Below are 17,299 nucleotides of genomic sequence, written 5' to 3'. Positions count from 1 at the left end.
CACACTCAAGGGGCCAAAAAGCTGCATGTGGCTCGCGAGCCGCAGTTTGCCGACCACTGGGCTAGACAATTTATATGCAAAATATCAATGTCTGATTAAAAAAATAGCAATAAGAAAAGTAGATAATGTGTATTGTTTTCCACCTGCCAGACAATCTTGTAAGCAGTTCATGTGGGTTACAGCATTTAACCTCCAAAACACCCTTATGAGGATGACACTATTATTAGTCCCATTTTACAGATAAGAAAATTGAGGCGCAAAGATGGTAGTAAATTCACCAAGGCTCCAATATAAGCAGGTGGCAATGCTGGGATTTGAACCCAGGATGTCTGGCTCCCGAATCTTTACAATTTGCCAGATCTGTTGCCTGTTATACTAGCTACTCAATAGCAATTGTTATTGCTTTGTGTTTGTTATCATTACCAACATTCATCTTATTTGTCCTACATATAGGATAGTCATCTCTAGCTCCAGTTACACTCAATTTATCCTGCGGTACATAACTCCAAAGAAGACTCCCTCTGCCCCTGGTGACCCACACCTCCCAGTATTCACACCCTAGATCCTGGGCTTGGCTTTTGACCAACAGAACATGGAAGAAGTGATGCTCTCTGACTTCCAAAGCTAAGTTGTAAGGAGTCTTAAAGCTTCCTTTTAGTCTCAGGATGCGGCCATGCTGTGAGAACTCCAGGCCGCGTAAACAGAGCAGGTGTAGGTACTCATTGGCAGGCCCACCTGAGCTCCCAGGTGACAGCCAGATCAACTGCCTGCTCTAGGAGTGAGCCACCTTGGATGTCAAGTTCAGTCAAGCCCCCAGATGACTCCAGCATCAACCAACTTGACAGACTCCCCCCCAACCCTGACTTGTGTCCAGTCCACCTACAGGACCATGCAAGATGATAACAAAGCATTGTTTTGAGCACTAAGTCTTAGGGAGAACTGCTTAGCATCAACCCATAAGCAGAACACCTGCTTTGTCTTCTAGCCCAATACACAGGTCCCAGCACACCTTGAAACGGAGTTCTAATTATCTGCATTTGACTTCTCACTAAAGTTTATAGGTAAACACCTCTTTCAAGGAACAATAATTACTATTTGTGGATCTTAGGCACATTATTTAACTCTCTGTACCTCAGTTCCCTTATCTATAAAATAAGAATGCTAAGATAGTAAGACTACCTACTTCAAGGTTGCAGTGAGGAGGAAATTAGTTAATTCAGATAAGATGCGTAAAACAGTGCCTGGCATTTAGAATACGAAGTAACAACTCTCTCACTCTTTCTTTCCCTCTCTCTCCAACCCCCACCCTCTTGGCATCGCTTCCATTTTCTTTTAACCGAGTCAGGCACTGTACTAGGCTTTCTACATTTTAAAATCTTAATCCTCCCACTTAACCTGAAGGTAAGCGTTATTATGCCACACTGCAAATGAGGTGAGGCAAGGCACACAAAACCTCCTGGCTGAGAAATGAGGGAGTCGGGAACTGACCCAGTCCCTGTGAGGCTACAGCTCATCCCAGCCTCCACAACGCCACCGCTCTGGGACCCCAGCAGAAATCCCTGGGGCACACGTGGCAGTGGCAGCATCCGCTTGGTGGCCTCATCTCCCACGGAGCCCGGCACACAGTGCAGCCCAGCAATCAGTTCACTTACAAAGCCCACTCCCTCGGTGCAGGTGGCCCTAGATGCCCAGGGTTAGCACCCCTGTCTGACACTGCTCCGTGGCAGGGAACTGTCCTACCTGCTGGCGTGAGAAGCACTCTTTAAAGCCTTCAACTCGGATGTCAGGAAGCAGTCCACAGCAGCGAACAGGTTCAGCCTCCAGGGACCAGCACAGGCTGCGTTTCTGTGCCTCTCATCTCCCAGGACTAGCACTTAACAGCCCTTAAGTGAAGGCAGCCAAGTGACCTGCAGGTGGGAGTCCCTCCTCTCTGGGTGAGTGGAGGGGGGATGCTATTGTATGTAATGGAGTGACCTGCCCAGGTGGGAGTCGGGTGAGTGGAGGGGGGATGCTACTGGATGTAATGGAGTGACCTGCCCAGGTGGGAGTCGGGTGAGTGGAGGGGGGATGCTATTGGATGTAATGGAGTGACCTGCCCAGGTGGGAGTCGGGTGAGTGGAGGCGGGATGCTATTGGATGTAATGGAGTGACCTGCCCAGGTGGGAGTCCCTCTTCTCCTGTGAGTGGAGGCGGGATGCTATTGGATGTAATGGAGTGACCTGCCCAGGTGGGAGTCCCTCCTCTCCTGTGAGTGGAAGGGGGATGCTATTGGATGTAATGGAGTGACCTGCCCAGGTGGCAGTCGGGTGAGTGGAGGCGGGATGCTATTGGATGTAATGGAGTGACCTGCCCAGGTGGGAGTTGGGTGAGTGGAGGAGGGATGCTATTGGATGTAATGGAGTGACCTGCCCAGGTGGGAGTTGGGTGAGTGGAGGAGGGATGCTATTGGATGTAATGGAGTGACCTGCCCAGGTGGGAGTTGGGTGAGTGGAGGGGGGATGCTATTGGATGTAATGGAATGACCTGCCCAGGTGGGAGTCCCTCCTCTCCTGTGAGTGGAAGGGGGATGCTATTGGATGTAATGGAGTAACCTGCCCAGAGTCGGATGAGTGAAGGAGGGATGCTATGATTCCCGTGTGCTTTCTCATCTCAGGAGCAGAGAAGGCAACGCTGCGAGGTGTTCTTTCCTGGAGCCGGGGACATCTCTGGCTGTCCACCCCTGACGGCTTGCACAGGAAGAGCAAAGTATTCTCAGGTGTGGGCGTCTGTGCTCAGGGAAGCACAGGACTTGCTCCAGATCACGGAGCTGCAAGTGGTGGACATGCTCTCACGTTAGCCCCAGGTGATTTCCAGTGCCCTTTCCGGGCCTGCCCCTCCTTCCTCCCTCCTACTGCCTGTCTAGCTACTGCCCTGGGGCTGCCCAGGCCCTCCCTAGACCTGCCACGCCCTGGGTGCCCTGGATGCCCTGTGCCCGCACATTCTTCTCACTTTTAGCAAATGTCTTCCCGGTGTCTGAGGGCCTCTGGAACATGCGGCTCTTTGGCCCCTTGAGTGTGGCTCTTCCACAAAATACCACGGCCTGGGCGAGTCTATTTTGAAGAAGTGGCGTTAGAAGAAGTTTAAGTTTAAAAAATTTGGCTCTCAAAAGAAATTTCAATCGTTGTACTGTTGATATTTGTCTCTGTTGACTAATGAGTTTGCTGACCACTGCTCTAAGGTGACAACCAGCAAAACTGAAGCCAGTTCTATTCTCAGCCTGGGAACTGTTACCCTTTCCCACCAGGTTTGGATCCGGCCTGGTCGGTCCTGGGGTGCACAGTTCTTCACCCAAAGATCTTATCAAAAGCCAGATGGTGTTTATGCCGAATGACATCCCCCACAATACACATGCTCAAGTCCTCACCCCAAGTACCTCAGAATACGACTCTATTTAGAGACGGGGTCTTTAAAGATGGAATGAAATTAAAATGAGGCCACTGAGGTGAGCCCTGACCCAATAGGACTGGTGTCCTTAAAAGAAGCGATTAGGACACAGACACACACAGAGGGCCGGTCATGTGAACACACAGGGAGAGATGGCCATCTACAAGCAGAAGAGAGGGCTCAGGAGAAAGCAACCCTGCGAACCCCCAGCCCAGACTCCTAGCCCCTGCACCTGTGAGCAATCAATGTTGTTAGACAACTCCGTCTGTGGTACTTGGCTACAGCAGCCCTAGCAAGCTAATATGGATCAGACAGACATAGAGGTTGAAAGTTCAGGGCATAATCAGGCCACAGTGAGAAACCCATTGTTTCAGGGCAGCCGGAACCGAAGGGGAGAAGCCAGGGATGATCTGGACCCCACAAGGCCTCGCTTGCCACCTCCAAAGGCATCACCTGCATTGCATTTGTCCCTGAAGCAAGCCAATGCAAGCTCACACCGGGTCCGGGCCTGCGGAGGCGGTAGGCGGAGGCAGCACTCACCTCTCTCTAGGCAGCTGGTGGTTGGGATTGTGGCGGCAGCGGACACTGAGGCCAAAGAGCTTGCGGGCGGTGCGCTGGATCTTCTGCCGCTGGGCCTCCATGGAGCTCTGCAGGAGCTTGTAGCGGTTCTGCAGGTCCCAGTCGTTGCCCCAGTGCTGGTGGATGCTCCCGATGGTCAGGAAGTGGTTGCTGGGCAGACGCTTCATAAACGATTTAAACTCATCTGATGGGAGACAAAGGCCAGGAGAGAAGGCTGAGCCTGCAAGCCCCAGCTGAGGTCGCTCACCAAGAAAGCCGGCCTGCAAGTAACACTGACTGGCTGGAGGCCCGGGGAACAGGAGCTCGCCTGCTCGGCTTCCGGGAGGGGTACAGAGGCCGCGTGTCAACAGGAAGGCTCTTTGGCTTTGCTGCTCCAGGAGGGACCCTGCATCCTGCTGACGACAAACTTATATCATCTGAGTGCCAACTGGATAGCAATACCCGCATATCACGTGTGTTTGTATTTACTCAGAATCCATTACACCCAATTTTTGTCCAATTCTACATAGAAAACCACGTGCCTCCAGTAGGATGGGAGCTGTAAAAATAAGTATGACGGAAGCAATATTAATAAATCCTAACCAGCCCTGACCGGTTTGGCTCACTGGATAGGGCGTTGGCCTGCAGACTGAAGAGTCCCAGGTTTGATTCTGGTCAAGGGCATGTACCTTGGTTGCGGGCACATCCCCAGTGGGGGGTGTGCAAGAGGCAGCTGATCAATGTTTCTCTCTCATTGATGTTTCTAACTCTCTATCCCTCTCTCTTCCACTCTGTAAAGAAATCAATAAAATATATTTAAAAAATAAATAAATCCCAGCCAGATACTGTTCCCTGATGTATGACCAAACCCCTGTACTTGCTCTCACTCGGAAATACAGAGAAGTAGCAAACAGTCGATAGGTGTTAAAAGCACATTTGCACCACCTTCTCTCTGATGTGATCTTCAGGTGTGACGGAGAGCTGAAAGGATCCGCCTCCCCACCGTGGGACCTAGTCTAATGGGAAATCGTGTGTGCATGCCATCTTATGTCAAGTCCCATTGGGGGAACTCCAGCTTAAGAGATGGAACCAACTCCAGAGCCTCCTGGGGGAAGGTCTGTGCCTACATGATGCTAAGTTTCCCAGTGTCAGCAAGCGCTACAACTTGACACAGACTCAGAAATTATCTGGGTCAGCTCTCTCGCTCTGCATACAGGGACACTGCAGTGCAAAGTGAGGGAAGGACTTCCTGGAGGTAGAACAGCCCAGCCCGTGAGTGCCACAGGCGGGACTAAAACCAGAGCTGCTGTTTTCCCATCTAATTCCTACTGGCCCGCCGTGGCGATGCCCCCCTTCAACTATTGAAAAAATAAAGAATTAAGAGGTTAAGATGTATTCGGTGCACAGGCTGCAGGCAGGGCACTGGGCTCCCCTCTGCTGCTCTCGCCAGCCCAGTGCTCCTCCCATGGAAGACACACAGCTTATCCTATAGACACAGCTCATCCTATAGACACAGCTTATTCCATAGACGCAGCTCATCCTATAGACACAGCTTATTCCATAGACACAGCTCATCCTATAGACACAGCTTATTCCATAGACGCAGCTCATCCTATAGATGGCTCTGCTGACCTCGAGGGAGGTAATAGTCCTTTCAATGAACCCGAATTTGGGTCAGATAAGAAAAAGCAATTTAAAAGTTAAGAGGATTTACTTTCTTGACTAAAAGTGGAAGGTTCCCTCCCAGCGAGGGCACGCAGACCCCCATCTGTGTGTGTGAAGTCGGTCCTGTTTGACCACCAACACTCCAGGGTCATCAAGGCATCAATGGCTTTTACATTTGGCTGGTTGAGAATCCTTGGAATTACCTGATGCTGGGTCATTAAGGCTACAAGCTCAAATGAGGAGGAAAAGACACATGCACAAGCCCCATGGACGTGGATGGGTGGATGGGTGGATGGATCTGTCTCAACGGGGAAAACCCTTTCAAAGGCTAAGCACACGGTACCTAGAGTGAGTATGTGCTCCTATGGGGGGAAGCATGGCACCAATGACGCCCGTGGACCATCCAGCTTACTCTGCAGCATCTCAGCTCTCTTGTTCCCTCACCCACCTGCCCATTCAAAGTAGTTGCTTTTCCTTGGGTATAACGATTCTACACTAAAGACCCTTCCTGCTCGTGCACATGGCTGCCGTTCCCGTCTGCTTTTTAGCAATGGGGAGAATCTCTTTGCAAAAGCATTTAATCAATTGCTTCTTTTGTTTGAGGCCAAATAGTCATCACAATCCTTTTCCATCCTGAACCCCTCCCTTTGATGAATTCCCAGGACTTTAAATGGACTAATGGGCGCAGGTTCCTAAGGCACCCACAGCTCCCCGGAGCTGTGTGACCTTCTAAGAGCAGAGTCACTGATGCGTCATGAGCACTCAGGGCCAGCTGGGGACCCAGAGTTCATGGTAACCAGTGGTTTCCAAACACAGCTCCACGAAGCTCAGCTTCTATCTGCGGTACACAGTGGCTCCGAGGTATGATTCTGTTTGATCAAAGGGTTTCTTGGCTACATATTTAAATAAATTCAAAAATTAAACACATAAACATGTCCTCTCATTTATTAGATGAGGGAACAGAGGACTGGGGGAGGGAGTGGAATTAATAAGGTACAAGAGCTGCTGTGAGCACTGGGTTTGGAATCGGGGATTCTATTACCGACTCTGCCATTTGCTATGTAACCCTGGGGAAGACACTGGGTCTTGGCACCCTCCCTGCTCTACAATATAGGAACACCATTACTTACTTTAATGCAGTTCTCGTAATAGATTTAAGGAATATAAAGTTGTTTTAAAAACAGTAATGCTCTCTCTATATGTCCATTTACTTAACAGATATCTGAGCACAAATTATAGGCCATTATTTGGCATGTCTTCGTGGAAGTCTCAAGGATTCCCAAGCTTTCATGTCCAAAACGAAATACCCAGTTTTCTTTCCAAAGCTTGCAGGGTGTTCTAGCTCAGCGAATGGCACCCATATCCATCAAAGTGCCTGATGAATATGCCCAAAAGGAGTTCTGGGGATCTCCTCTCGTCCTTCCTTTCTCAAGTCCTGCTAATTCCCCCTTGTAAACAGCTCAGCATCTCTGCACACTCCCACTGTTGTTCCCTGTGCCATGGTCCTAGCCCACATCACAGGCACATCCCTAGGTGCCTGGGGTGGTCTCCCATTGGTTGAGTGCCCACCCTCTGACCTCCAGCCCCAGTCAGACACGTGGACCCTGCTCTCCCCCAGTGGCCTCCCTGACTCCTGACCATGCCAACCTCCAGCTCTATAGCTTCTCATTCTCCACACAGATGAGATTAAAATGTCAATGTGATATGATTAATGCCTGGCTTTCCCATTAACCAGAAGCTGCATGAGGACCAAGATCCAACTTGGCACCTCAGCCACGTTGTGGCCTTAGGTGACTGACTTTCCTCTTCGGAACCATGGGAAGCAGGTAATAGCTGTGTTACCTGAGCAGTGACTTCCAGCTTTGACAGCTGGTGAGTTATTTGGATATCTACATCAATATCTACATATAGATGTACATAGACATAGACATGTATACACATGTATGTGTGTTTCTTGATTTAAATAGACTCACAGACTCAAGGAATTTGTACAAATACCTTGAACTCTCCATTCTGCAGAGGTGTCCTATGTGCTACGTGGCATCTCTCTCTCTGTCTTCCAGGTACAACAGACAATCCATCACAGGCCCACAAACCTGACGGCACTGTTCATTATTCCATCCAGTGGAGATTTATTGAGTGCCTACCCCCTGACAGCTACGAGACCCTGCCCTGGACTCTCCAAAGTGGAGGGGGTGGGGGCTCAATGAGTGTTCCTGCACAGCAGCCCTAACCCCAGTTAGACACCTGCCTTTTCTAGACTTGGCTCAGGGCCATTCGTGTAGCAGAACTAAGCCAGCTCTCTACCTGAATTCTCCAGGTCCTTGTAAGCCTCGGCCCAGGACTTGGCCATGTTGGCCAGCGTGTACTCCATGATCTGGATGTCGGTGATGGGGCAGTTGCACTGCGGGAACTCCTCGGCACATTGGCATCGGCACTGGCTGTTCTGGCACACGTACTCGCCCTCGCCGTTGCACATGATGTAGCTCAGGGCCGACTGGACGAACTTCTCTTGCAGGTACGGAGGGAAGATGATCTGCAGGCCTGTTTGAGAGGAGCAAGACGGGGAAACGGAAAGGTTAGAAAAGGTGTTTCATTAACAGCTTCGAAAGGTGACGGGGAGGAATCTGAAGCTGCTAGCTTTCTCTCCGTGTGGCATAACTAAAATATCTTGGAGCCTGCCTCAATCCAGACAGTGCATAATCGGCAAGGCCCCCGGCTGCATTGCTTCTACTTAAACGTCTCAGGTCATGACCTTGGCCATCTCTGAAATGCAGGCTCTATTCCATTCTATTAGGGCTGAGATCTGGTATAAACCTTTTCCATTTGGGGAGGAGAAAACCCTTATTGAAAGCAGAAGATTACTGTTATGCGTTGTTGTTTTTTCTTATTTCCTTTGTTTCTTTCCTTTTCCTTTCTTCAAATATTTATGAGCCCTATTTATGAAGCACAGGTCCTGAGCTAGGCACTAGGTCTAGGGAGATAAAGAAGACACGATCCCAGTCTCTGGGGAGTTTACAGTATAATCAGCAGGGAAAGACATAGACACACATCATCCTAACACAGCTTTATAGACCTGAAACAGGGAGGGCGTCGGGCAGCCGAGGACTGCAAATAACCCTCCCGGAGAGCAGGGGAACCTTTGTAGAGGAGATGGTACTGGCTGGTTGAAAAGTGAATCAGAGATCATCATGTACAGAGAACAGGAAGCACATTCTGAGGAGAGGAACAGCAAGAACAAAGACAGAATGTGAATGAAACGAGTTTGGCTGCGTGGGTGCCTGCAGTAGGAGAACAGGTTTTAAAGAAGAGCAGATGCCAGAGTGCAGAGAGCTTAATTAGATGCTAAGGAATTTGAACTTCATTCTGCAGATAAAGGGGATACTTTGGTGGATTTCAAGGTAAGAATGATATTTGAAGAGAGATATAATTTCATAAGACCACTGTATCATAAAAAATAAAATACTAGTATTACCCCTGGCCAGTGTGGCTCAGTTGGTTGGGCATGCACCAGGAGGTTGCCAGTTGGATTCCAGGTCAGGGCACATGCTCAATTTGTGGGCTAAATCCCCGGTTGGGGGACGGCGTGCAGGAGACAGCCCGTTCGATCAATGTTGTGCTCTCATATCAATGTTTCTCTCTCTCCCTCTCCTTTCCTCTCTACAAATCAATAAACTATTCTTTAAAGAACATATATATATGTGTGTGTGTGTGTGTGTATATATATATATATATATACATATATATACATATATATATATATATATAGAGAGAGAGAGAGAGAGAGAGAGAGAGAGAGAGAGAGAGAATGATATCAGAGAGAATTAATTTTCTCTTTTTTGTTCTAAAAATGAAGAAGCCAGGGCCCACCGAGGGAACGTGACTGACCCGTGGTTGGTTATAGAAATAGCATTTTTGACCACAGCTCATGATTTTTTCTCTATACTTGATAATCAGTCTTATTCCTCAGAGCCAATGATGGAGAGGGGCTGATCTGGGCATGAGCACTACTCCTTCCCTTGAAATGTCGGCATAGCAGGCAAGGACAACTTGGGGCTAAATTCGTTCATTAACGTACTTTCACCAGGGACCTTCCTCTCCACCTCATTTGGAGCTGCTAACCGTTTCAGCCACCAATGCACATGAGCCTAATGGTTTTACTACCCACCATGTGAAAGAGAGCTGTCATTCGGATTAAAGTTTTATCACTCATGCTTCAGGAACACTCCCTACCCTGCTCGTCAGGGATGTGTTGAATAAGCTCAGCATTTCTCTCACTCTCCACTTCCCAGTCATGTTTCTTGATTTTTATCTTCCCCTCTCTCACCTTCAAATTATTTTTTAAAAACAAAGCTCCATCATTTTGACTTGTCTTCAGATGACTTTTCAGAAGACTATCTGAGAGAGGCATTGTGGAAAGGAAGCTAGTGCTGGAGCATGACATATGGTGGGAAACCATAATAAGGTCAGTAAAAGCTGGGCACCGCTGGAGTCAGCCTCCTCTTCTTCCTGCCTGAGTCACCTCAAGCAAGTTATTCCACCTCCCGAAGGCTCCACTCTCTCCTCTATAAAATGGGAATATTCTGAGTACCTACATCAGAAGGTTGTCGGGAGGACTAAGTGAAAGAATTCCTGCAAAATGTCTAGACCAGTTGCTGGCACATAGCAAGCAAACAGTAAATGTCAATGGCTCCTATTTTTGATGATGATGGTGATGATGTTCCTCCTCTGATTAAAGTCTTTTAAAGTTTCAGCAGAACCTACAGAATAAATGAATAGCTGCTGGTATTTAATCAGAAATAGACAAGGCTGTGGAATCTAATGAAGAAAATAAACTGATGAACAAAATAGATCCAGAGACACAGAGACATGGAACAAACTGATGAATCTCAGAGGGAAGGTGGGGGTGGGTGGGTTGGTGGGGAGAGATTAACCTGAGAACTTATATGCAAACTAGAGGCCCGGTGCACAAAATCGTGCGCGGGTGGGGTCTTTCTGGGTGGCCTGCAGGGATGGGCCAAAACCACAGTCCAACACTGCCTACAGCTCCTAACTTCTGCTCCCACTCATCCCAGCCCCACTGTGCCTGCTGCGGGCTTGTGCCCAATCAGTCCTGATCAGATGAGGAGAGGCTCGCGCTGTAGCAGCAACGCTCACCAGCCATGAGCCCTGCATCTGGCGCCCTCCCAAGGGGAGTGGCCTGCGGGATTGGGCTGAAACCAGCTCTCTGACATCCCCTGAGGGGTCCCAGATTGTGAGAGGTGCAGGCCAGGCTGAGGGACCCCACCAGTGCATGATCGGGCTGGGGAGGGACCGCGGGAGGGCTCCAGGGTGTGTCTGGCCCTTCTTGCTCAGTCCTGATCAGCCAGACCCCAGCAGCAAGCTAAACTACCAGTCGGAGTGTCTGCCCCCTGGTGGTCAGTGCATGTCATAGCGACTGGTTGGCCAGTTGACTGTCTGCCCCCTGTTGGTCAGTGCACATCATAGCGAGCGGTTGAACAGCCTTAGCATATCATTAGCATATTACCCTTTGATTGGATGTTCGGTTGTTCTGCCGTTCGGTCTATTTGCATATTACCCTTTTATTATATAGGATATGCATAGCCCATGGACACAGACAATAGTGTGGTTAAGGCCTGGAGGGTGTGTGGGGGGGGGGGGTGGGGAGGGGTCAATAGAAAAAAAAAGAGGACATCTATAATATTTTCAACAATAAAGATAAATTTAAAAAATAAAATAGATAATGCTCAAAAGACAGTCTTTAGATATTTGGGGAGATTTCACAAGGAGTGGGTTTAGAAGTCTATGCCTGTTGAGCCGGCAATGGTGGGAGGCTATTCAGGAAGGTGGATCCTACATGAGTATGTCTGGAAGGCGTGCTAGCAGATAGGGCGGTGCAGCTTGGGCACTGGGCTTCAGCAAGCCTAGGTGAGGTCCACACCAATGAGCAAGGGGTCCATGTGAATTTGAGTGACTGCTCTGAAGAACTTACTGTACAGGGATACAATACGAACACCAAAAGGTGGGCAAAACAAATCAAACCAAGCAGAAAAGTCCCTTCTAAGCCACGTCTACAATTCTTTCTGAGTATGCATTCTTGAGCCATTTTATCTGTCTCGCAATTTTCACTTCCAAAGCAAAATTTATTTTTAGCTGATCCCAATCCCCTATAGGCTTCTGAGTCTATGGATTGGGGTTAACTTTCTGTTGCTTAAAGGAACTCTATAGACTATACTCACAGTCCTATTTTTCTAGCTTGCTCATCATTTTCTTTTTCCCTTTTGTAGGGGATAAAATATTCTATTCTTGGTCCTAGCCCAAAAGGAATTTGGGGAGAGCATTTTTAGAAAACTGCGTCAAATCATTTCTCCGTTTGGCAAGGATACAAAAGGCAATATTACCTACCCCACTTAATGCACTGAACACAGATAAAGTTTGGGAGTGGGGGGTTTCAGGGAGCAGCTGAAACACAAAACTGGCTGCTCTTTAAAAATGGAAACTCAGGACACGTGAGCTGTCTCTGAGGCAGAACCTCCTGGGCAAATTTGAAAGAGAATAATGAAGACATAGCAATTAAAAAGCACTTTTCTGCAAAATGTCATTACTGTTTAAAGTTACATAACCATTTCTCCAGCAGCGGAGGTTCACACAGCAGTCACCGCCAGAGTCTCTCCCAGTGACCTGTGTCCAACAAAGAGGCCCATTGCTGACCTCCTAGACGGGCGCCTGAGTCCCGCGGGCTTCAATGGGCGTCGTAAATAACTTGGAGGGGGATTTGGCCTCTAGAAGGACTGTGTGAAAGATATACAGCTGCTGGCTGGGTTGGAATATTCTGTCCCCACAGTTCCCAAAGCCACACACACACACACACACACACACACACACACACACACACACACACACGGAAAGGAGAACTGAGGAAATGGGAGAGGGAGAGAAAGGCCACCATTATTGCTAAGCATATAAATTTTGCTTTACAAAACCCAGGAAGGCAATAGTTGGAAGTTTCATTTGAACACCATTTCGCCCACACTGAACATATGGAATATTTCCCCCCCAATCTCATTATACTTTGAAAAAAAAATCTTGTTAGACTTTAAAATGGAATGTTTCAGTGTTCCCCAGAGAGAGTGGGCAATGTCGATGTGGGAACACCCACATGATCTTCTCTCTTCCTGCTTTTTGCCCCATTTTCCTCAGACCTTCCTCCCACCTCACGTCCAACATGTACATCTCACAATATTTTTTGCATGTTCCATACAGTCGGAGATATGATTTCTCCTTCTCTCTGGCACATGGTACAATAGCTCTATCTCCTTGCCTCCCTCCTTCCTCTGATCTCTTAGTAGTCTCTTCTTTATTCAGAACACACCAGGCATCCTGCCCTTTTGCAATCCCTCCATGTGCCAGTCATGTCATTCCTATATCTGTGCACTTGCCCATCCCTGAGCCTAGAATATTCTGTCCCGGATCTCTGCATGAATGCCTTGTTTTGCAGGCATTCTGACCTTCCCAGACCACCCAAGTCAAAATGCCTCTTCTGTTTTCTTCATAGCATTCATTACTTACTGAAATTATCTTACTCGTTTGTTCTCATGTTTATTTTCACATCTCCCCCCCCCACCCCCATTAGAAAGTGGGCTTTAGGGAGCAGGCCTTGCCCGTCCACTACAGACCTGAGTGTAAATTATGGACAAGCCCCGTGAGAGCTCCATGAACTCATTTGTTAAATGGAAAAAACCACCACCAACAATCCTCTTTTTTATCCCAATGGAAAAACATATTGCCTCATCTAATTTAGAAGATGCTAGAATTCAAAAGCTTCACAGCTAAAGTAACAGACTTGGGACTCAAATCCAGGAAATCCTACTGAGTTCTGAAACACGGGAGGGCCCTTCCACATCTCCAGTGGGAAAATGGGAAAATGGAGACAAAATCCTGGCCTAGTGTTCCCATGGTAGCTCTGGCGCAGAGTGGCCTCTGGAACGTTGTAGCCTCTCTAAGGTTTCTTGCCTGTGTCGTAAAAATCTAAATAATCACTTCCAGGGCAGTTATGAGAGTAAATGAGGGGAGAAAGGCATAAATACCACTTAAACAACCTGGCTATCATGGGCTGAATGTTTACATCCCCCCAGTATTCCTATGTTGAAACCCTCACCCCCACCCCATATGATAGTATTAGAGGGTGAGGAATTTGAGAGGTGATTAGGTCATGAGGGTGAGGCCTCCATGATAGGATTAGTGCCCCATAGCATAGCATCAGACCATATTTAATACATATATTTCAAATATTGACTGTCAGTGATCTATTATGAAGATGAAAGAGAATACACCTGGAGACAGTAATTATGGAAGACTTTGTGATGTGTGTAGGATGTGGGTAGAGTCTATGAGCATGGCCTTGAATAGATAAAGGGCAGCCACTATGTACCATAAGCAAAGATTAGTATGTGAATACCTTGGATCAATCTAAGCCTTGTTCAAGGCAAAGACCATATATCTTCCTGTGTTTTTTTCCCCCTCAGCTTTGTTTTATTTTAATCTATACCTTAATTGCTGAACATAGTACTGTTTTTGATGGATTCACTCTTTTCTGACCTATTTTATTAAATATAAATGCATGATCTCATCCAGTGCTAAGAGGAAGAGATAAAATACAAGTTAGGTTCTATTTTGGTTGAATATAAATATTTTTCTATCCTGTTCTTGCATCAGAATATGGCCCCCTGTAGATACTTCTGAGCCCTATACAAGTTCCAGCTGTTATCTTGTATCTGCTAAGTTCTGCTTGTCAAATTCTGTCTGTCTCTGAAAAGCACGAGGTGGGAAGAATAACAAGGACTGCACCTTTTGCACAAAGTCATCCTGATCCCCTTCCTTGTGAAAGCCCAGGGATTTCAGACTGGCAGATAGAGGACTCTTTGGCTCCAACAGCCATTCTGAACTCGAGCGTAATGAAAGCATGCAGGTCAATTACCCATCTGTTTGTGTTTCTATTGCTATGAATTACGGTATCCATTGCTGACAGCTCATTGGAGTGGAATGAAAATAAGACAATAATTCACCGGGTGAAACTGTGCAGAAAGGGCAAAAAGGCTATGATCTCATTCAGAAGTTCAGCCCTGTCTCCGTGATGGGTCATTTGCTCTCTGGGAAATAAAGGCAGCTACCTGGGGGAAGAACGGGTGGGTTCTGGTGCCCCCTTCTGGAGAGAGTAACCTTTTGTGTTCCCACATATCATCACCTATTCTGTGGAATCATGGAGTAGACTTGGAACCACTGGGTGAAAGATGCAGGTAAGTGAAATTCAGCAGGATAGCACTAATACCTTTTTAACTATCAGAAGTTCTGAGGTTTGATGAAACAGGTCGCTTTAGTAGGTAGAGGACTCCTTTCTCATCATTGAAAGTGTGCAAACAGAATCGAAAATTGACACAGTAAGAATGCTCTACAGAACCCAAGTTCCAAATGGCACGTGGTAGATTGGATTATCATTAACTCATACTCAGTGCCCTTCTTGAAGTATCCTCCTTTTGAAAACATTACCCACTCCCACCTTCTGAACTCAGGTGTGTTCACATGACATGTATGGGTCAATGAAATGGGATGGAAGTGATGTGTGCAACTTCCAAAAGGAAGTTGTAAGAACCAACATGCAATTCCAGGTCAGGGCATATGCCCAGGTTGCATACTTGATCCCCAGTGTGGGGCGTGCAGGAGGCAGCCAATCAATGATTTTCTCTCATCCTTGATGTTTCTATTTCACTCTCACTCTCCCTTCCTCTCTGAAATCAATAAAGATGTATTTTTTTTAAAAAAGAACCAACATGCAGGTTCATCAGGTTGTCTTTGCCCATCCCCACAGGAATAGCCATGGTCCATATGGAGGCCACCAGACAAGCAGAGTCACCAATGACTGTGACCACATAAGAAAGGAGAATTTCCTCTTGCCAACCACTGAGATTCAGGGATTGTTTGTTAGCACAGCATAACCTGGCCTACACTGACAGATACAGAAGCTGACCCAGGGGTGAAATTAACCCACCACCTATTTTTATAAATTGACTGCATTGGAGCACAGCCACTCAGATTGAACTATTGCCTATAGCTGCGTTCACAGTGCAATGAAAGAGTTGAGTACTTGCAACAGAGACCAAGGGTGGCCTACAAATCCTAAGACCATCTGGCTCTTTCCTGAAAAACTCTGCCAGCCCCTGGACGAACTGCTCATTAAGATTCTTTCAACCTTGATTTTCTAAGAGTCTACTCTGTGCTGCCATTCACTTATGTATTAAGCGAAGATCAATGAGTGATCTTCACGTGTCAGACACTCTTCCAGGCCCAGGAGAAAAGACAGGGAAGTAGAAACAAAGTCCTGGCTCTCACAGACCTTACCTTTCAGTGAGGGAGATACACAAATAAGTGAATAAATGAAAACAGAGGAGATTTTCCTGACAAAAGGTGTTAGGGACAGGGAGATGTCTAAATGACAATTATAACTAAAAAAAAAAAAAAAAAAAAGAAGAAGAATAAAAGAATATGTTCTACACTATGGAAATCACCAAGGATAAACAGGTGAATAGACTTTTAAAATTAAATTTCATAAAATGTCAACATGAAGCTACCCTTTAGCTTTAAGAAGAAGTTGATTCCATTTAAATTAATGCTTCTTCATAGAACTCATGATTTAAAAACAAACAAACAAATTTGGTATCTATAAGCCTCCGTGCTGCCTGATCAGCAGATGTCTCCCAGTTCTTCCCTAACCTATGGCCTTTCCTCACTACACCTGCAGCTCGCCCTGCCTTTGCTCCGGAGTGCCAAGTTCTCGCCTGCTCCAAGTTTGGCCCAGCTGTCATTAACTGCATGACCTTGGGACATTAAGGCTGAGGCTTAACCTCTCTGATTCTCAGTTTCCTCATTAATGCTTCCCTCGTAGGGCTGGTGTAAACATTAAATGAACAATTTCACATTTTTATTATGGTGGTACCTTGACTTCATGTTTGTCAAATCATAGCACCTGTTTACCACCAAAGGGTGAATGTTTCTGGATGTAAATTATACCTCATGAATTGGAAAACAAAATCAATTATATGACATGTTATAGTTTTAGGACACAACAATTGTTCAACTGATGTCATTTCCTGGCCTCACCTGCTTTCTTTGCTTTCTCTGGAGGCCTCTGGCAATCTCTGGCATCCCCCTGTTGGCATCCAAAAGCATCTTGCACATATCTCAGATTTTAATAGAACATTGATCACATCGTATTATGTGTGTTTCTGTCTGTGTTCCTCCCGACCTGTGAGCTCCTTGAATAGAAAAGGCAATGCCTCGTTCATCTCCCATTTCCCTGTCGCCTGGCACATAAATGGGCTTCGGTCAGTGTGTTTGAATGAAGGTGAGTCTAGATGGAATGCGCTTCAGAGAGGGCTGTGCTTCTCTGCTCTGTACCTAGCATGCCCACCTCTCTCGAGCCATCCCTCATGAGCAGGACCTGCGTCATCTTTCCCAACAGCACAGCTTGCAACCTGATGCTATTTTAACTTCAACTCAGTGGAGAAAGAGTCAGGTGCTCAGATGATACGAAAGGACCTGGCCACTAATTTCAGCAGGTATTTCGTTCTGGATCCATAGCTGTAAATTATGATTCTTG

The 17,299-nt window shown here is 47.0% G+C and overlaps 1 protein-coding gene across 1 annotated transcript in view; it reads right to left on the bottom strand.

Moving 5' to 3' along the window:
• BRINP1 (BMP/retinoic acid inducible neural specific 1) overlaps positions 1-17,299 on the bottom strand; it is a 155,765-nt gene that overhangs the window by 20,487 nt on the left and 117,979 nt on the right. The window contains exons 6-7 of the mRNA XM_080668676.1: positions 7,954-8,190; positions 3,964-4,186 (exon numbers count right to left, since the gene is read on the bottom strand). Of these exons, the coding sequence (XP_080524802.1) occupies positions 3,964-4,186; positions 7,954-8,190 (460 nt within the window). The remainder of the gene's footprint in view (positions 1-3,963; positions 4,187-7,953; positions 8,191-17,299) is intronic.

This window comes from Plecotus auritus (assembly GCF_963455305.1).
Source record: "Plecotus auritus genome assembly, chromosome: 5".
NCBI classification, from domain to species: Eukaryota; Metazoa; Chordata; class Mammalia; order Chiroptera; family Vespertilionidae; genus Plecotus; species Plecotus auritus.
Note: the sequence above shows the minus strand (reverse complement) of the source record. Positions and strands in the feature narration are given on the sequence as shown.